Source organism: Scyliorhinus canicula, chromosome 2 (genome assembly GCF_902713615.1).
Source record: "Scyliorhinus canicula chromosome 2, sScyCan1.1, whole genome shotgun sequence".
Lineage (NCBI taxonomy): Eukaryota > Metazoa > Chordata > Chondrichthyes > Carcharhiniformes > Scyliorhinidae > Scyliorhinus > Scyliorhinus canicula.
Genome location: NC_052147.1, coordinates 175064214 through 175085510, shown reverse-complemented (window position 1 = coordinate 175085510; position 21297 = coordinate 175064214). Strand labels below are relative to the sequence as shown.

Sequence of the window (21297 nt, the reverse complement as noted above, 5' to 3'; positions counted from 1 at the left end):
GGGTCAGCCATTTAGGACAGAAATAAGGAGAATTTCTTTCTCTCAGAGGGTTGTCAGTCCAGGGAACCCTTTTCCACAAAAGCAGAGTATTTGAATATTTTTAAGGCACAGGTAGGAAGCAAGGGGGTGAAAGGATATCAGAGATAAGTGGGAATGTGGAATTGAGGCTACAATCTTATTGAGTGGTGGAGGATGTTCAAAGGGCTGAGTAGCCGACACCTGTTCCTATTTTGCATGTTCATATGCAACATTCAGATATCACTACGGCATAATTTTTTAATTTTCTACCCCACCCTCAATACCCATATTCATCATGGGTCTGACGAAAACTACAAAAAAAAATGACAGTAATGTTCTGGAAGGAAGAACATTTATCGGACAATGACAACAACAACTTACATTTATACTGCACCGTTAATGTTGAGAAACTACCCAAGCTTGGCTAAAGATTTAGATTTTAAGAGTATCTTAGAAGAAGTAAGAGAGGTAGACAGACAGGCTACGAAATTTAGGGAGGGAATTCGAGAGTTTAGGGCCCAGCCAGCAGAAGGCCGTAAATGGTGGAGAAATTAAATGTGGGGATGAACGAGGACTTCCGGTTGCGGCTATGTGGAGCTAAGCCGCACGTTTGGCAGCTCCCGCTTTAATAGGACTTGTGGGCTATTTTAAGAGCCCCAAACGGCGCTGATTCGACGATTCCCGGTGGATAAAGGGGTCTGGAGCAAAACCCCCCAGGATTTATGGTGCGGACTCGGAGTGAGGCGAGGAGAAAAACGGCAGCAGCTCCCCTGGAAAAGCGGGGGAAGGTGGACAAAATGGCGGCCGGTGGAGCCCCTGAGGAGTGGAGGCAGTGGGCGGAGGAGCAGCAGGCGGCCCTTCTGCGCTATTTTACAGAGCTGAAAGGGGAGTTGTTGGAATCCCTGAAGGTAACAACTAGTAAGCTGCTGGAGACCCAGACAACCCAGGGTGCAGCGATACTCGAGTTGCAGCAGCAGGCCTCTGAGCGCGAGGACGAGGTTTCGGCCCTCGTGGGGAAGGTGGAGATACACGAGGCGCTTCACAAAAAGTGGCAAGATCGGTTCGAGGAGATGGAGTTTCGATCACGGAGGAAGAACTTGCGGATCCTGGGCCTCGAGGAGGGGCTGGAGGGGTCGGACCTGCCGGCCTATGTGGCCGTGATGTTGAACTCGCTGGTGGGGGCAGGATCCTTCCATCTGCCCCTGGAGCTGGAGGGGGCCCACAGAGTACTGGCCAGGCGGCCTAAGGCGAATGAACCCCCGCGGGCGGTGCTGGTGCGGTTCCATCGGTTCAGTGACCGGGAGTGTGTTCTGCGATGGGCCAAGGTGGTGAGGAGTAGCAAGTGGGAGAATTCGGTAGTGCGTATCTACCAGGACTGGAGTGGGGTTTAACCGGATGAAGGCGGTGCTCCATGGAAAGCAGGTGAAGTTCGGCATGCTGCCGCCTGCGCGCCTGTGGGTCACCTACAAGGACCGGCATTACTATTTTGAGTCCCCGGAGGAGGCGTGGGCCTTTGTGCAGGCTGAAAAGTTGGACTCGAACTAGAGATTGGGGGCTGTGGGAGTTTTTTTTATTTCTGTATCACTGTTTATGCTGTTGCTGGTTATTCTGTTTGTTTCTGTTCTTTCTCTCGCTTTCGGATGATGTTGGTTATGGTTTTGTGTTTTAATGGGGGTATTGGGGTTTGTGGTTATCTGTGTTTTTGTTTGTAAGGAGTTGGTGGATGGGTTGGGACTGCTGTTTGGGAGCTGTGTTGGGGGGGTGGGGTGGGGCAGTGTGAAAGCGTGGGCGTTTCTCTGGTTTCCCGCGTTGCGGGACGAGGGGGGTGGAGCTGGTGGCAAGGGGCGTGGCTATCAGATCCGTTTTCCCGCGCTGAAGCGGTGTCAAGGAGCTGATGCAGGGGTGACCTCATATCGGGAGGAGTCGGAGTTAGGGCGGGAGCTGCCGGGGTCAGCAGAAGTCAGCTGGCTCACGGGAGTACTGTGGAGGGAGCGTCGCGGCTAGGAGGGGTCCTAGCCTTTGTTGGGGGGGGGGGGGGGGGGGGGAGATACCGGGTTGCTGCTGGATTGGCCAGGGAGGAGTTGGTGTGGGTCGGGGGGAGGTTCTCTCGCCGTGGGAAACGGGCCGAATGGGTGATGGCCAGGGGCGAGCAGTCGATGGGCTATGGCTAGTCGATGGGGGACCCTGATCCGGCTGATTACGTGGAACGTGAGGGGGTTGAATGGGCCGGTTAAGCGGGCCCGGGTGTTTTCACATCTGAAGGGGCTGAAGGCGGACATGGCCATGCTCCAGGAGACCCACCTGAAGGTGGCGGACCAGGTCGGTCTGAGGAAGGGTTGGGTGGGGCAGGTTTTCCATTCAGGGCTCGACTCGAAGAACCGGGGGATGGCGATCCTGGTGGGGAAGAGGGTGGCGTTTGAGGCGTCTGAGGTGGGGGCTGATAGCGGCGGCAGATATGTGATGGTGAGCGGTAAGCTGCAGGGGGGAGAAGGTGGTGTTGGTAAATGTGTACGCCCCAAATTGAGATGATGCTGGTTTCATGAGGCGTATGTTGGGCCGCATTCCTGGCCTGGAAGTGGGGGGCTTGATCATGGGGGGGGGGGCCTTCAATACGGTGCTGGATCCCCTACTGGATCATTCTAGTTCAAGGACAGGCAGGAGGCCGGCCGCGGCCAAGGTGTTGAGGGGGTTTATGGACCAGATGGGAGGAGTGGATCCCTGGAGGTTTGGGAGGCCGAGGGCTCGGGAGTACTCTTTTTTTCTCCCATGTGCACAGGGTTTATTCCCGCATTGATTTCTTTGTTCTGAGTAGGGGACTGGTCCCGAGGGTGGAAGAGGCCGAGTTCTCGGCTATTGCGATTTCGGACCATGCTCCGCATTGGGTGGATCTGGAGATGGGAGAGGTGCGGGATCAGCGCCCGCTTTGGCGTCTGGACATGGGGTTGTTGGCCGATGAGGAGGTGTGTAGGAGGGTCCGGGGATGTATCGAGAGGTACCTCAAGGTCAATGATACTGGGGAGGTCCAGGTGGGGATGGTGTGGGAGGCTCTGAAGGCAGTGATTAGGGGGGAGCTGATCTCCATCCGAGCCCATGGGGAGAGGAGGGAGAGGGAGAGACTAGTGGGGGAGCTGTTGAGTGTGGATAGGAGGTACGCGGAGGCCCCGGAGGAGGGATTGCTGGGGGAGCGGCGTAGCCTGCAGGCCAAGTTTGATTTGTTGACCACCAGAAAGGCGGAGACACAGAGGAGGAAGGCGCAGGGAGCGGTCTACGAGTATGGAGAGAAGGCGAGCAGGATGCTGGCACATCAGCTTCGTAAGCGGGACGCGGTTAGGGAAATTGGTGGAGTGAAGGATAGGGGTGGGAATGAGGTGCGGCAGGGGGCAGAGGTCAATGAGGTCTTTAGGGACTTCTACAGGGAACTGTACCGGTCGGAGCTGCCGGTGGTGGGAGGGGGAATGGAGAGCTTTTTGGACAGGCTACGATTTCCAAGGGTGCAGGAGGAGCAGGTGGAGGGACTGGGGGCACCAATCGAGTTGGAGGAGCTGGTCAGAGGGATTGGCCACATGCAGTCGGGGAAGGCGCCGGGACCGGATGGGTTCCCGGTTGAAATATTATAAGAAATACGCGGACCTGTTTGGCCCCCTGTTGGTTCGGACCTTTAACGAGGCATGGGAGGGGGTGTTTTGCCCCCGACGATGTCTCGGGCGCTGATTTCCCTGATCCTGAAGCGTGATAAGGACCCCCTTGCAGTGCGGATCATACAGGCCAATTTCACTGCTGAATGTTGACGACAAGTTGCTGGCGAAGATCTTGGCCACTAGAATAGAGGACTGGATGCCGGGGGTGGTACATGAAGATCAGACGGGTTTTGCGAAAAGGGAGGCAGCTGAACACTAACGTGCGAAGGCTGCTAAATGTGATAATGATGCCGGCAGCAGAAGGAGAGGCGGAGATTGTGGTGGCATTGGATGCGGATAAGGCCTTTGACAGGGTTGAGTGGGGGTACTTGTGGGAGGTGTTGGAGAGGTTCGGGTTTGGGGTGGGGTTTATTAAATGGGTGAGGTTGCTGTACGAGGCCCCGATGGCGAGTGTAGTGACAAATGGGAGGACCACCGAGTACTTCAGGCTCCACCGTGGGACGAGGCAGGGGTGCCCCCTGGCCCCTTGCTTTTTGCGTTGGCAATTGAGCCTCTTGCCATGGCTCTCAGGGAGTCGGGGAGGTGGAGGGGTTTGGTGCAAGGTGGGGAGAAGCACCGAGTGTCACTGTATGCAGACGACTTGCTGCTGTATGTAGCAGACCCGGTGGGGGGAATGCTGGAGGTGATGGAGATTCTTGCTGAGTTTGGGAGTTTCTCGGGCTATAAATTGAACCTGGGCAAGAGTGAGCTGTTTGTTGTACACCCGGGAGATCAGGAGGAGGGGATTGGTAGGCTCCCGCTAAAGAGGGCAGTGAGGAGTTTTAGGTACCTGGGGGTTCAGGTGGCTAGGAGCTGGGGGACTCTGCACAAGCTTAATTTTACTAGATTGGTGGACCAGATGGAGGAGGAATTTAAAAGGAGGGACATGCTGCCGTTGTCGTTGGCGGGTAGAGTACAGTCCGTTAAAATGACGGTGCTCTTGAGGTTTTTGTTTTTGTTTCAGTGCCTCCCCATTTTCATTCCGAGGGCCTTTTTTAGGAGGGTGAACAGCAGCATTCTGGGATTTGTTTGGGCGCACAGGACTCCGAGGGTAAGGAGAGTCTTTTTCGAGCGGGGCAGGGATAGAGGGGGGCTGGCGCTGCCCAATCTCTCTGGGTACTATTGGGCGGCTAACGTCTCGATGGTACGTAAGTGGGTAATGGATGGGGAAGGGGCAGCATGGAAACGGATAGAGATGGTGTCCTGTGGAGGCACGAGCCTGAAGGCACTGGTAACGGCGCCGTTGCCGCTCCCTCCAACGAGGTACACTACTAGCCCGGTGGTGGCGGCTACCCTCAAAATTTGGGGGCAGTGGAGGCGACACAGAGGGGAAGTGGGGGGCTCGGTGGAGGCCCCGCTGCGGGGGAACCACCGGTTTGTCCCAGGGAACATGGATGGCAGGTTCCTGGGGTGGTCCAGGGCGGGCATTAGTAAGTTGGGAGACCTGTTCATTGACGGGAGGTTTGCGAGCCTGGGTGAACTGGAGGAGAAGTTTGAGCTCGCCCCGGGGAATATGTTCAGGTACTTTCAGGTCAAGGCGTTTGCTAGGCGGCAGGTGGAGGGGTTCCCTTTGCTGCCCCCGTGGGGGGTAAGGGATAGGGTGCTTTTGGGGGTGTGGGTCGGGGATGGGAAGGTGTCTGACATCTACCAGGTGATGCAGGAGGTGGAGGAGGCGTCGGTAGAGGAGCTGTAGGCTAAGTGAGAGGTGGAGCTGGGGGAGCAGATTGAGGAGGGGACATGGGCGGACGCCCTGGAGAGGGTGAATTCCTCCTCTTCATGTGCGAGGCTTAGCCTCATCCAGTTCAAAGTGCTGCACCGGGCCCACATATCCGGGTCTAGGATGAGTAGGTTCTTCGGGGGCGAAGACAGGTGTGTCAGGCGTTCGGGGAGTCCAGCGAACCATGCCCATATGTTATGGGCATGCCCGGCACTGGAGGAGTTCTGGAAGGGGGTGGCAAGGACGGTGTCGAGGGTAGTGGGATCCAGGGTCAGGCCAGGCTGGGGACTCGCGATTTTTGGGGTTGGAGTGGAGCCAGGAGTGCAGGAGGCGAAAGAGGCCGATGTTTTGGCCTTTGCGTCCCTAGTAGCCCAGCGGAGGATCTTGCTGCAGTGGAAAGATGCGAGATCTCCGAGCGTGGAGACCTGGATCAATGACATGGCGGGATTCATTAAGCTGGAGTGGGTCAAATTCGCCCTGAGGGCTCGGTACAAGGGTTCTTTAGGAGGTGGCAGCCTTTCCTCGACTTTCTGGCTCAACGATAAGGAACTAGGTCAGCAGCAGCAACAACCTGGAGAGGGGGGGGGGGGGGGGCGGTCTTAGGGGGATAGTGTTTAAGTTAATTTGCTTATTGTTAATTTATTTTGTTGTTTATTGGGTGGGGGGGGGGGGGGGGGTAGGGGGGTTTGTTATATATGTTGTTACGGGTGCCGGGGGGGTGTTTATTATTGTTATTGTTCTGTTGATATATACTTTTCAAACAATTCCAATAAAAATTATTTTTAAAAATAAATAAATGTGGGGATGAGCAAGAGACCTGAATTGGAGGAGCATAGAGATCTCAGGAGGAGGTTATAGTAAAGGCCATGGAGGGATTTGAAAACAATTATTATTTTAAAATCAAGCTGTTGCTGGACCAGGAACTAATGTAGGACATGTGCATAGAAATCTTGGGTATGCAGGATTTGGTGCAAGTTAGAAAAAGGGCAGGACGTTCTCGCCGGCTCGGTACTCCACAAGGTCGGTGGTAGTAGCCTCCCCTGAGGGTGTGGGAACAATGGATTCAGCACATGGAACTGGAGGGGGCGTTGGTATGGTCACCGATCTGTGACAACCACCAGTTCACTCCAGGAGGATGGACGGGGGCTTTAGGAGATGGCAGCGGGCAGGGATCGAGAGATTCGGAGATCTTTTTATTGAGGAGGGTTTCCCAAATTTGGAGGAGCTAGAGGAGGAGTTTGAGTTGCCAGATGGGAATACTTGCAAGTGTGAGACTTTATTTGGAGGCAGGTCCCAGGCTTCCCGCGCCTCCCACAAAGGGGGCTACAGGACAAGGTAATGTCAAAAACAGGGGTTGGGGAGGGGGAAGGTCTCGGAAATGTATAAGGAACTGATGCAGTGGGAAGGAGTTCCAGTAGGGGAGGTGAGGAGGAAGTGGGAGGAAGAGTTGGGAGGAGAGTTGGAAGTCGGGCTATGGGAGGAGGCCCTGAGGAGAGTCAGTGCATCCTCATTGTGTGCCAGGCTTAGCCTGATCCAATTCATGGTGGTTCAGAGGGCTCATATGACTGTGGCCTGGATGAGCAGGTTTTTTGAGGAGGAGGAGGATGGGTGTGGACACTGTGGCGGAGGTCCTGCGAACCACGTGCATATGTTCTGGGCGTGTCAGAGGTTGAGGGGCTTTTGGCAGGGTGTCCTGTCAGAGGTCCTGGAAGGGAGGGCGACTCAGAGTCCAGAGGTGGCAATATTTGGAGTGTTGGAAGATCCGGGAGCCCGGGGACGGGGGTTGGAAAGAGAGGCTGACGTTTTGGCTGTTGCCCTCCTGGTGGCCCAGAGATGGATTCTATTGGGTTGGAGGGACTCAGAGCCTCAAAAGTCGGGTGTTTGGGCCAGTGATTTGGTAGGGTTTCTTAGGTTGGAGAAAATAGTTCGCCTTAAGGGGTTCATTACAGGGGTTCGCTCGGAGGTGACAGCCGTTCATCAACTTCTTCAAGGAAAATTGACCGTCAGCAAGGGGCGGAGGGGATTGGGAAGGTGGACCACGATAGTTAGGGTATAGGCTTGGGGGAAAATGGTTACGTTATTGTGGGTTTTTTGTTTGTTGGATCTCTGTTTAAAATGTTAAAATTATAAATGCCTTTCTAAAATATTTGCTAAAAATAAAGAAAAAGGGCAGAAGAGGATTGGAATAGTCAAATTTAGAGATGACAAAGGCATGGATAAGGGTTTCAACAGCAGCTGACACAAGGGCAGAGTTGATCGTGGACAGTCTTGGTCATAAAATGGCTATACAGTCAGAAGCTTATTTTGGCGTTAAATATAATATCAAGCTGGTACATCTTGCTGTACAAACCTTGACATGGAAGTCAATCTAATTCTGCTTACAAGTGTTACCGCTGCCCAATGTAAAGATTTCCTACGCGCTTTTGAGTTTGTTTGAATAGAATCTCGATTGCTCAGAGGCCATTCTGCCCATTGAGTCTGCAGCAACCCTCTGAAAGAGCACTCTATCCAGGTTCACTGCCCCACCCACCCCACCCTATCCCCATAATCTAACCTGCACATCCCTGGACACTAAGGGGCAATTTAGTGTGGCCAATCCATCTAACCTGCACATCTTTAGATGGAGGGAGGAAACCAGAGCACCCAGAGGAAAACCATACAGAATGGGGGACAATGTGCAAACTTCACACAGACAGTCGCTGAAGGTGGGAATTGAACCCGAGTCCCTGGCGCTGTAAGACAACAGTGGTAACCACTGTGCCACCATTTGTATTCTGAAAATTTCCCTTTCCAAAATAGCTACAATTATTTTTTCAAAGAAGTAAATTTACTGAGAAGCAATTACTACTTACGTTTGCAGTGCATTGTTTGTTGCATTAATAAAGCTTGCACCATCCATCTTCTCAAGGATGAACAAGGCACATTTTTCATGACCCTGCCAGAAATTAGCAAAATTCATATTAAATTCTGTGCATATTTTATATGTACCATTATCATACTTTGAAGCTTTATTCATTTAAGAAAGTTTTCTTGATTATATGCTGGGCTAGCAGCATGAAGGCTTTGGATCCTATTTATTCAGGTATATCCCAGATAAATTTCTACTTTCTTCAGTTCAATTTTTACTCAATTTCAATTTCAGCTGAATCAAACGCTTTGAACCTCCACCAAATTCCCCAAAACAAAAACTGATTTTATTGCAGCCCCAATAAAATGTATTTTATTTCCTATGTACATGGCATTTAATATTTTATTTTCTACATGCAACGCATTTCTAATTTTCTTCCCAAAAGTTGCAGCATACAGCACCAGAATGTTCCATAATCAATTGCTGTGGTCAGTCAGCTGATTTTTGACAGGATGGCATTTGGGGACATTGCATCGGCACTTCTGGTTTATAAAAACAAAAAGTCAGATAGGTTTCTGCTTCTTTTTTTTTTAAGCAAAACAATGTTTATTGTATGAACTCAGTTAACCTTTTTAAAACATACAGTGAACATCTTGGGTTTCTGCTTCTAATTGCTAGCCAATGCCCCTGGTAATTGGAAAGAATTAGCTCCCAGCACTCACTATCCAAATTCATACATGAATAATGGGGATATTGGTGAGAAATTGTAGGATACAATTGTCCCTAAATTCATACCACAGTGTGAATGAACACATTTAGAAGAAACATACAAGAAAAAGGAAGGGAAGCTCTGATATCTCTCAGGATATCAGAGGAAAGTGAAGATATACTGTTGAGTATTTTTGCAATATACTATGAATCACTTTTCTTTTGAAGTGTTCTATACAGTTTAACGTATTTAGGGGAGCACCGTGGCGCAGTGGTTGGTATCATTGCCTCATGGAGCTGAGGACCCGGGTTTGATCCTGGCCCCCGGTCATTGTCCGTGTGGAGTTTGCACATTCTCCCAGTGTCTGCGTGGGTCTTACCCCCACAACCCAAAGATGTGCAGGGTAGGTGGATTGGCCACTCTAAATTGCCCCTTAATTGGGAAAATTAAAAAAAAACATATTTTGGTTGATTGTTGCTTTGTGTAGTTTGTCTAACACATATTTCATTGCATTTCAATTACAGACAACTATAATGCTTCATAAACACTATATTATGATTCTTCACATCGTGCAAAGTGATCTACTGCTCCTGGTAGTGTAATTTGTATTGTTATTTCACAGACAGAACTTTAGGCCTCACTGGGTTAATGAGGTTTGAGCTCTGATAAAATTCATTTAGGAGTAACATGGAAGGCTGGTCTCACTGTTTCTGACAATTGCTAATCATCATGTGAACTCAGATACTGGAATGGAGATTTGGTTATATTCTTCCTGGGTTTTCAATTATTTAATCACATTCATCTTTTGGATTGTATTTTGTTACCGTCTTTAATAACCATTGTACACTTCTCTTAAAAAGCGAAAGCTTAGAAATTACTTAGTCAGATTTTTCCATTTTATTCAATCATGGAATGTGCATGTGGTTGGCTAGGCCAATATTTATTTCCCATCTTTAACTTCCCTTCAGAATGTGGTGGTGAATTACGACAGTCCTTGTGATGTAATTACTCTCATGGTGTTACTCAGTAGGGAGTTCCAAGATTTTGATCCAGTGACAGTGAAAGAACAATGGTACATTTCCAAGGCAGGATGGTAAATACCTTGGAGGTGTAGCCACCTAAAATGGACACTGGGCTACAACATGGAGAACTGCTAAGGCTGCAGGGAGAAAACAGTCTAAGCAAGGACAAGCAGTTTGCAGAAGGATAATTAGCATTCTGCACGTACAGAAACCAGTTTGTGGCCAGGTGCAGAATCTCAGCTAAAGGTGTAAATGGCAACAACGATTTACATAGTAATGAGGTGATCCAGATCCAGGCCCACACAATAGAAACATTTAGGTATGAATGAATACTTTTGAGTAGACGCCCAGACGAAACGGCACCATAGTATCCATCACAAAGAACCATAGAGACCGCCCCACCCATCGAGAAGCGACCCTCAGATTGGGGGGTTTGGAAAATATCGATTGGGAGAAGGCCCAATCGATACACGGCAGGTAGAGAACCGCCCCGAAGAGGCAAAGGACTTTGGGGACCTATAAAAGTAGACCCCGCACATGGTCCGGTCTGTTGTTTGGCTCCGGCTGTTGTTTTTGGCTCCGGCTCTCTGCTGTTTTCATCGCTTTGCTGATACATCGCATCCTGACTCCAGTTCCATCACCAGCCGTTGAGCCACCAGCCATCGAACTGTAAGTGTCACCACAACGATCGCTGCGTGAGCCAGACTTTGCTAGACCCCGACGATTTTAAGACCCTGAGAGCTGCAGACCAAGAACGGGACGAAGGCCTCGCTCCCTGACCTTGCCTGTTCCTGTCTAGATAAGTATTTTAGTCGTTTAGTTTAGAAGTAACTTAGTCTCTTTAGCGTATGCATGTGTATTTATTATATTTGTTATAATAAATATCAATCGTTTGAACTTACTAATCGGTGTACAGATTTATTACTTTGAACCTGACCTTGATGTACTTGTGAGGTGTCTAAATACGGTACCTGGCAACTCCTGAGCAGAATTACATACACAGAGCCGTAGTAGTGTTAAGCACACGGCCTTTAAACGGAGGAGTGTTAATACACTCCAATAAAACGCGTAATACACTCAAGTAAAACGTGCAACAGAGGGGAACTTGCAAATGGTGGTGTTCTCATGTATTTCTGCCCTGTCCTTTTAGGTGGTAGAGGAGGTGCTAAAGAAGTCTGAGCGAACATTAGTACATGATCCCCCCTACATATTCCTATGTCATTGCTTTGTCAGCCGTTTTAAAATAAATAGATTGAATATATTAAAATAGCTGGCAAAGCGATGGCCAACACATGCATTGTGTGTTCATATTGAGCAGAAAACTTAGTATTTTTATATTTTGGGGGTTGTGTTATTCTGTGAAACAGAATTGTGGGATCTGTCTGTGTGTATGTGTGAATGACTAATTTAATTAAACTAAAGAAAGTTGTGCTGCAAGGTTCAAAACATCAAAGGGCCTGTGTGTGAAAGGCAGGCACTTGAAACAAAAAAGGTTGAGTTGGATTTTCTACAGATAAATAAGATATGGGTAGCAATTTGCAATAGGGGATAAAGAAGATTTGTTGTGTTAAATTGTCAACTCAAATGCCCTCTGAAATGGAGTGCAGTTAGAGATGGGCAATAAATGCTGGCGCAGCCAGCAACAATCACGTCACGCAAAATGAATTTTTTAAAAGTTCAAAGAGAAGTAAAAAGCGATTTGCAACTTTAAAAAGGTCAGAAATAAATACGGCACGATTATTAAATATTATTTGACTCGATGGTCATAAGAAGAAACTTTAAAGATTTTTATTTTCTGGGAAAGGTAAATCTTAAAAAAGGATAAGCACAATGGGAAAAGCTGAAAGAGAAAATAACATATTTAAAGGAAGATTGGGAGCTGTATCAGGGTTTGACCATGTAAGATCTCCTGGAGCGTGCTCCGTTCCGGGAGAGAGCTGTGAAAAGAAGCAAAATGAAGCAGGTTTCAGCCAGCTTAGAAAAGAGACTGCCTGGTCTTTCAGGGAGCAGGGTATTGTCTTAAAGTCTTGAATTTCCACAGCTAAGCGAGAGAGAGAAAGAAGCTCCGTGGCACCCCTTCCCTACAGCGACAGTGGTGTGTGCTTTGTGGCAATATTACTGGATTTTTAAAATAGGTTAAATATCTCCAAGGACTGTTGCTAAAGGGATGTTTATTTGTGAGTCTAACCAAGTAGGAATCTTTTGGGGGTGAATGTTCTGTAAGACTAATTTTAACTGTGTAAATGTAATAGTGTGTGCTTAAGTTTTCTTTTCTTTTGTTAATAAACATTTCATAGAATCATAGAATTTACAGTGCAGAAGGAGGTCATTCGTCCCATCAGGTCAGCACCAGCTCTTGGAAAGAGCACCCTACTTAAGCCCATGCCTCCGCCCTATCCCTACTTAACCCCACCTTTTTGGACACCAAGGGCAATTTATCATGGCCAATCCACCTAACCTTTGGACTGTGGGAGGAAACCGGAGCACCCAGAGGAAACCCATGCGGACAGGGGGAGAACGTGCAGACTCCGCATAGACAGTGACCCAAGCCGGGAATCTTACCTGGGACCCTGGAGCTGTGAAGCAGCTGTGTTAACCACTGTGCTACCGTGCTGCCCACTTGAATTTAATACTTAAAAACACCAGCAGTGTTACTGGAATTTGTGGCTCCTAATGTCAGCACACGTATCTTCTCACATTGAATATAAATAGAAAATAGTTGGGATAGTTTACCAAGATTCCCTTTGCGATTTGGTTTGTGAACTTAGCATCTGCTGGAACTTACCACCTGCCGGATCATGATAAAGTAAGTTTAGGCTCAAATTTGAACCATAATACCTATATTATGGTAATTTTGCTTTTGTACGTAGTATTTGGAACTGACATAGGAGGATTAAATCAACATTTCATTCCCACAAAGCTATCAAGACAAGAGTAAGCAAAACTTTAACTGCGACCAATTTCTAATTTTGCAATATATCAAACCTGAAGATCCAACTGAAATAAGAAATTCACATTGAAATAGTTTTCTAAAAATAGACTCAAACTATATTAATTAGCTAATTCATTCAGAACAGTTGTTGTGGATGTCCAAATACTGTCAGTTCCAATAATGTAGGAATGTTTCTATTCCATCCATGCTGTCAGAAACATCTCTACTATGACTTAATAGCTTAAATTTTAAAAGAGAATCGCAGTAGAAACACCCTTTTAAAAACATATATTCATTCATGTTAATGTAATTTAAAAATTGATATGAATGGAAAACAGAATAAGTGACAACTCCATCTAATCGCGACAAGTAACACTGGTAGAGGTTAAAACAGTTATTCCTTCAAATTCCCCGTGCGTGCAAGGGTTTCCACCGGGTGCTCCGGTTTCCTCCCACAGGACTGTACTGTGCTGTACTGTTCTATGTTCTATGGCAGCAGGGTAGCATGGTGGTTAGCATAAATGCTTCACAGCTCCAGGGTCCCAGGTTCGATTCCCGGCTGGGTCACTGTCTGTGTGGAGTCTGCACGTCCTCCCCGTGTGCGTGGGTTTCCTCCGGGTGCTCCGGTTTCCTCCCACAGTCCAAAGATGTGCGGGTTAGGTGGATTGGCCATGCTAAATTGCCCGTAGTGTCCTAATAAAAGTAAGGTTAAGGGGGGGGTTGTTGGGTTACGGGTATAGGGTGGATATGTGGGTTTGAGTAGGGTGATCATGGCTCGGCACAACATTGAGGGCCGAAGGGCCTGTTCTGTGCTGTACTGTTCTATGTTCTAAATATAAATCTTTTTCCCCGATTGCTCAGCTCAGTAACAACTTCAAGATTCTGGGCGTGATTTAACGGAAATGAAACAGAGTCCCATGTCAGGCGCGTTTAACCGGGTGTCTCCTGGTGCTTGCAGCGCCGAGAACGACCCTGCTATTAAATGGGAATGTTTCATTTCTGGGACTTGGCAAGGAATGCCCTGCCGAGGCCTCAATTAGTCTTATTTTCTGCACTAAAGAGCTCCACTCACCAGTGCAGCAAAACATGGCGTCCCAAACTCTGGACTCCCCCCCCCCCCCCCCCCCCCCATATCCCAATTCATCATTTAGGAGGTCATCCAACATCCCACCCCAGAAGGGCACCCCCGGGCCCTATCCCCAGCCCAGGCAAGATGCCACTTGGGCACCTTGCCATTGTCAATCTGGTACCTTGGCTGTGCCCCTGCCAACCTGGTAGTACCACTTGGGCACCCTTCCATGGTGTCAGGCTAGCAGTGTCACAATGCCCAGGTGGCATTGAGTGTGCCAGGGTAACCCCCTGCTCAGAACCTGACCACCCAGGGGGCCCAGTGCTGGTATGCCTGGTCCACGTTTGTGGAAACCAGTGCCAAACGGCACCGCTAAGGTTCTCTGAGGCAAAACCGTTCAATTCTGGCACTGGGTAGATCCAGCGTAAAAATATTCAAGTGAGACCAACTTGAATGTGCAAATCTGCATTCTGACCTCAATGCGCAAGAGCTCACGAGGTCTCGCAAGGCGTGACAAGGCCATTAAATCTCATGAGGGGCCTCATCGCATCTGAAGTTGGGCATGACAAAGCTGATAGGTCGCACATTCTCTCACATTTTAGAAACATTTTTTAAAAAAAAATTTAGAGTACCCAATTCATTTTTCCCAATTACGGGGCAATTGAGTGTGGCCAATCCACCTACCCTGCACATCTTTGGGCTGTGGGGGCAAAACCCATGCAAACACTGGGGGAATGTGCAAACTCCACACGGACAGTGACCCAGAGCCAGGATCGAACCAGGGACCTCGGTGCCGTGAGGTAGCAGTGCTAATCACTGCGCCACCGTGCTGCCCTACATTTTAGAAACATTTAGCACAACAGTGCCGATACTTCCTCAGGAAACTAAGGAAATTCAGCATGTCCACACTGACTCTTAGCAACTTTTATAGGCGCTCCATAGAAAGTATCCTATCTAGCTGCATACCGCCCTGGTATGGCAACTGCTCGTCCCAAGACCGTAAGAAAATACAGAGTCGTGAACACCGCCCAGTCCATCACCCAAACCTGCCTCCCATCCATTGACTCTGTCTGCACCTCCGGTGCCATGGAAAAGCAGGCAGCATAATCAAAGACCCCTCCCACCCAGATTATTAACTCTTCCAACTTCTGCCATTGGGCATGAGATACAAAAGTCTGAGAACATGCACTAACAGGTTCAAAAACAGCTTCTTCCCCGTTGTAACCAGACTCCTAAATGACCTTCTTTTGGACTGACCTGATCTCTTCACACATCTTCTCTACGGAGTAGTGCTACACTCCTGTATGCTTCACTCGATGCCTGTGCCTATGTATTTACATTGTGCATTTTGTGATTGCCCTATGTATTTTCTTTTCATGTATGGAATGGTCTGTCTCAACTATACGCAGAACAATACTTTTCAGTGTACCTCTGTACACGTGACAAGAGGAACATCCAATCCAATCCAAATCAAAAAGTTGAGAAAAACAAATCTATAGAAAAACAATGTATCAAAAATGACATTACTGACTTCCGGTCATGGTGTGAGTGGTTGCACGTTTGGTTGCTCCTGCTTGTGACGTTTTATTGGACCTTTTCCTCAGTTAATGGGTGGATGTGAGGAGGCAAAAAGGTGCAGGAGAGTTAGTAGAAGAGATTGATCCACTAGTGTATGGAGCTGAGGGCCAGACGTGGTTTCAAAAGAGGGGAACAGAGTGCAAAAGTTGGTGCGGTGCCTGCGACACACGTGTAGATGGCAGAGGGTCAGGGAGCGGCCCTGCCGGCTCAGTGGTTAACAGAGCAGCTGGTGGGCTTCCTGAACAAGAAGTTCACCCAGCAATGCAAGGAGAATCTGGAGGACCTGGCCTGGGAAGTCGATTCGATTAAGGCGGTGATCGACTGCACGGAGGCGAGGCTGGAAGCCCATGGTCAGGCGACCTACGAAGGCCGGGAGGTCGAAGGAGGCAACAAGAATTTATCAGAGATAATGGGCTGGCAGGAGAAGGTGGTCTTTGAACTTTGGTGGAGGTGCTTTGGCACTGCATTTAATGTGTGTTTGGGCCCATTGTTTGGCTTCAGGGTTGTTTTTGTTCTTTGTTGGAAGATGGGGGGTTGATCTCTTCGATTGGGCTTGGGAGTGGTTGTTTCTGTTTGCACTAGCAGGATGATTGAGCGGGGGGCGAAATCAGTGGGGGGTAGCATGCCAGGCGCCATGCACAGGGGTTGCCAGGTTAGCTGGGCAGGTTAGTTCACAGACGCGCAGTGGGGGGGGGTGAGCAGAAGATAAGTGGGGGATATGGGTAGGGATTGTTGTTGGGGGGCGGGGACTTTCTGCTGTCAGGGGTAGGACTGTTAAAATGTAATGGGAGGAGAGTCGATGACGGTGGGTGTCTGAGGGCGGGCCTGAGGAGGTGCGGGATGCGGGCTGGAGGCTGGCCCAAGAGGGATTGATCAGCGGGGGTTGGGGGGGGGGGGGGGGGGGGGGGGGGCGACCCTGTGTTCACATTTTAAAAGATTAAAGGCGGATATGGCCATGCTACTAGAGACCCACCTGGTGGGGGACCAGACTAGACTGAGGAAGGGATAGATTGGACAAGTATTTCATTCGGGATTGGACTCTAAAACGAAGGGGGGTGACGATTTTGATCAATAAGTGGGTGTTTGAAGTGGGAAGTATAGCGGCGGACTCTGGGGATACTATGGTGAGCAGGAACCTGGAGAGGATGCCGATGGTGTTAGTGAACATATATGCCCCTAATTGGGACGATGTTGAATTTAAGAGGCGGGTGCCGAGGAGGGTCCCTGACCTGGACTCTCATCGGTTAATTATGGAGGGGGACCTCAATACGGTCCTGGTTCCGAGATTGGACCGATGGAGCTCGAGGTCGGAGAGGGTGTCAGCAACAGCTAAGGGGGTTCATGGGGCACATGGGAGAGGGAGGGGGGATTGGATCCATGGAGAATTTGGAGACCGAGGACGAAATAATTTTTATTTTACTCCCATGTGCACAAGGTGTATTCCCAAATAGACTTTTTCGTGTTTGGCAAGACGTTGGCAGGGGTGGTTGATGTTGAGTATTCGGCAATAGTGCTGTCGGAACACGCCCTGCACTGGGTGGACCTAGGAGTAAGTAAAGGGGGCCCAGCGCCCGCAATGGAGGCTGGATGTGGGACTGTTGGCGGAGGAGGAGGAAGAGGTGTGCAAGCGGGTGAGGAAGGTCATCCGGGGATATGTGGAGATTAATGACACAGGACAGATTATGGCAGGTACAGTTTGGGTGGCACTGAAGGCAGTGGTCAGGGGGGAGTTTATTTTGATTCGGGCACATATGGAGAAGGCAGAGTGGGCAGAGATAGAGAGGCTAGTGAGGAAATCCTGCAGGTGGACAAGAGATATGCGGAGCCCCTGGAGGCGGGGCTGCTAAAGGAATGGTAGAGGCTGCAGATGGAGTTTGGGCTATTATCTACGAGTAAGGCGGTCGGGCGATTGAGAAGGGTGGGAAGGGCGGTATATGAGTATGGGGAGAAGGCGAGCAGGATGCTAGAGCACCAGTTGAAACAGGATGCGGCGAGGGAGTTTGGGAAAGTGAAGGACACAGGTGGAAATACGGTCTTGGACCCGGTGAGGGTGAACGGGGTGTTTAGGGCCTTCTATAGTAAGTTATACGAGTCGGAACCCCAACCGGGGAGGAGGGATGAGGCGGTTTCTGGAAAAGGTGGATTTCCCAAAGATGATTGAGGAGTTGGTGAAGGACCTGGGGGCCCCAATTGGGCTGGTAGAACTAGTGGAGGGGCTGGAGGCGATGCTATCGGGTAAGGCCCCGGGTCCGGTCGGGTACCCGGTGGAATTCTACAAGTAGTTCTCTGGGGTACTGGGACTGCTGTTGGTAAGGGCCTTCAATGAGGCAAAGGAGCTGGGAGTGCTCCCCCCGATGTCACAGTCTCCCTCATTCTAAAGCGAGCTGAGGATCCGGAACAATGTGGGTCATCTAAACCTATTTCCCTGCTACATGTAGATGCCAAACTACTGGTGAAGATCTTGGCCTCAAGGATCGAGGACTGTGTGCCAAGGGTAATGGGGAAGGACCAGATGGGGTTTCTGAAGGGGAGGCATCTGGCGGCCAACATCAGGAGGTTACTTAATGTGATCATGATGCCTCCAGAGGGACGAAAGGTAGAGGTGGTGGTAGTCATGGACGCAGAGAAGGTCTTTGATCGAGTGGAGTGGGAATACCTGTGGGAGGTCCTGGGGTAGTTTGGGTTTGGGCAGGGATTTGTGGACTAGGTCCAATTGTTATATCAGGCACCGGTGGCGAATGTGCGGACGAACCGGGTGAGATCAGATTATTTTAGGTTACACCAAGGGACGAGGCAGGGGTGCCCACTTTCCCCACTGCTGTTTGCCCTAGCTATAGAGCCGTTGAGAACGTCGGGGGTCTGGAAGGGGATAGTACGGGGGGGGGGGGGGGGGGGGGGGGGCGCACAGGGTCTTGTTTTACGCAGACGATTTACTTTTATACATATTGGACACACTGGGGGGATTAGAGGGATTATGGGAATATTAGAGGAATTCGGTCGGTTTTCAGGGTATAAATTGAATATGGGTAAGAGTGAGGTCTTTGTGATTCAGGCGAGGGGGCAGGAGACGGCATAGGGTGAGATGCCGTTCAAGGTGCTGGGGGGGAAGCTTTTGGTATTTTGGCATTCAGGTGGCGCAGGGGTGCGAGCAGCTGCATAAACTGAATCTGGGACGGTTGGTAGAACAGATGAGGGGAAACTTTCGGACGTGGGATGCGCTCCCATTGACATTGGCGGGGTGCGTACAGACAGTGAAAATGACAATCTTCCAAGGTGTTTGTTCGTCTTCCAGAGTCTTCCAATTTTTATTCCCAAGGCGTTCTTTAAAAAAGTAAATATGGTGATCTTGGGATTTGTTTGGGCGGGTAAAATCCCACGGGTAAAGAAGGTACTGCTGGAGTGGGGGCATGGAGGGGTGTGTGCCAGGGGAGGACCCACTCTTATGAATTTTATAAATTATTATTGAGCGGCGAATATTGCAATGGTCAGGAAGTCGGTAGTGGAGGAGGGGGCGGTTTGGGAGCGGGTGGAGATGGCCTCATATAGGAGCACGAGTTTGTGGGCACTGTTTTTTTTTAATATAATTTTTATTGGAATTTTTTACAGAAAATATAAAACATAACGACAAACAATGAAATGCAACAAAATAACCCATAATAACTGTGACACCCCCAGACCGTATCGGCGCATGTATCACATCCCCCCACCCCCCCAACCCTAATGAACAACAAAAGAACTTAAAAAATATTAAAATTAAATAAACAAACATAGTCATTGTCGGCCCCTCCCCTTTTCCCTCCCCTTTTCCCTCCCCTTTTCCCTCCCCGGGTTGCTGCTGCTGCTGCTGTCCCCGTACCCTATCGTTGAGCCAGAAAGTCGAGAAAAGGCTGCCACCGCCTAAAGAACCCTTGTACCGACCCTCTCAGGGCGAATTTGACCTTCTCTAGCTTAATGAAACCCGCCATGTCATTGATCCAGGTCTCCACGCTTGGGGGCCTCGCATCCTTCCATTGTAGCAAGATCCTTCGCCGGGCTACTAGGGACGCAAAGGCCAGCACACCGGCCTCTTTCGCCTCCTGCACTCCCGGCTCCACCCCAACCCCAGAAATCGCGAGTCCCCAACCTGGCTTGACCCTGGATCCCACCACCCTCGACACCGTCCTCGCCACCCCCTTCCAGAACTCCTCCAGTGCCGGGCATGCCCAGAACATATGGGCATGGTTCGCTGGACTCCCCGAGCACCTGACACACCTGTCCTCACCCCCAAAGAACCTACTCATCCTTGTCCCAGTCATGTGGGCCCGGTGCAGCACCTTGAATTGGATGAGGCTAAGCCGCGCACACGAGGAGGAAGAATTAACCCTCTCCAGGGCATCAGCCCATGTCCCGTCTTCGATCTGTTCCCCCAGTTCCCCCTCCCACTTCGTTTTCAGCTCCTCTACTGACGCCTCCTCCGCCTCCTGCATAACCTTGTAGATATCAGATATTTTCTCCTCTCCGACCCAGACCCCCGAAAGCACCCTGTCGCTCACCCCCCTCGCGGGAAGCGAAGGGAATCCCTCCACCTGCTGCCTAGCAAATGCCTTTACCTGCAGATACCTGAACATGTTCCCCGGGGGGAGCCCAAATTTCTCCTCCAACTCCCCCAGGCTCGCAAACCGCCCATCAATAAACAGGTCCCTCAGCTGTCTGATGCCCGCTCTGTGCCAACCCTGAAATCCCCCATCAATGTTCCCCGGGACAAACCTATGGTTCCCCCTTAACGGAGCCTCCATCGAGCCCCCCACTTCTCCCCTATGTCGCCTCCACTGCCCCCAAATCTTGAGGGTAGCCGCCACCACCGGACTTGTGGTATACCTCGTAGGAGGGAACGGCCACGGCGCCGTTACCAGGGCCCCCAGGCTTGTATCGCCACAGGACGCCCTCTCCATCCGTTTCCATGCTGCCCCCTCCCCCTCCATTACCCACTTGCGCACCATCGACACATTGGCCGCCCAATAATACCCCAAGAGATTGGGTAACGCCAGCCCCCCACCATCTCTACCCCGCTCCAAGAAGACCCTCTTCACCCTCGGGGTCCCATGCGCCCAAACAAAGCTCATGATGCTGCTAGTCACCCTTCTAAAAAAGGCCCTAGGGATAAAGATGGGCAAACACTGAAAAAGGAACAAGAACCTCGGGAGAACCGTCATTTTGACGGACTGCACTCTACCCGCCAACGATAGCGGCACCATGTCCCACCTTTTAAATTCCTCTTCCATCTGCTCCACCAGCCTGGTAAAATTAAGCTTATGGAGAGTCCCCCAACTCCTGGCCACCTGCACCCCCAGGTATCTGAAACTCTTCACTGCCCTCTTAAATGGGAGTCTCCCGATTCCCTCCTCCTGATCACCCGGGTGTACTACAAATACCTCACTCTTGCCTAAATTTAACTTATAGCCCGAGAAGCCCCCAAATTCCGCTAATAGCTCCATCACCCCCGGCATTCCCCCTTCTGGATCCGCCACATACAACAGCAGGTCGTCCGCATACAGCGATACACGATGTTCCTCCCCACCCCGCACCAGACCCCTCCATCTCCCTGACTCCCTCAACGCCATAGCCAAAGGTTCAATCGCCAGTGCAAAGAGCAAGGGGGACAGGGGGTTGTGGGCACTGTTAACGACACCTCTGCCATTCTCGCTGGCATATGGGGTTGGAGGGGTGTCGGTGTGGGCACCGATATGT

General features: G+C 50.2%; 1 protein-coding gene across 15 annotated transcripts in view; it reads right to left on the bottom strand.

Moving 5' to 3' along the window:
- The window catches only part of ankrd44 (ankyrin repeat domain 44), a 312538-nt gene that overhangs the window by 8620 nt on the left and 282621 nt on the right, over positions 1-21297 (bottom strand). For all 15 annotated transcript variants that reach the window (XR_005459740.1, XM_038789101.1, XM_038789094.1 and 12 more), the window contains one exon: positions 8265-8347. Coding sequence is in view for 14 of the 15 variants with exons in the window: in XM_038789101.1 (XP_038645029.1) it covers positions 8265-8347 (83 nt within the window). In the remaining variant the exon portion in view is untranslated. The remainder of the gene's footprint in view (positions 1-8264; positions 8348-21297) is intronic.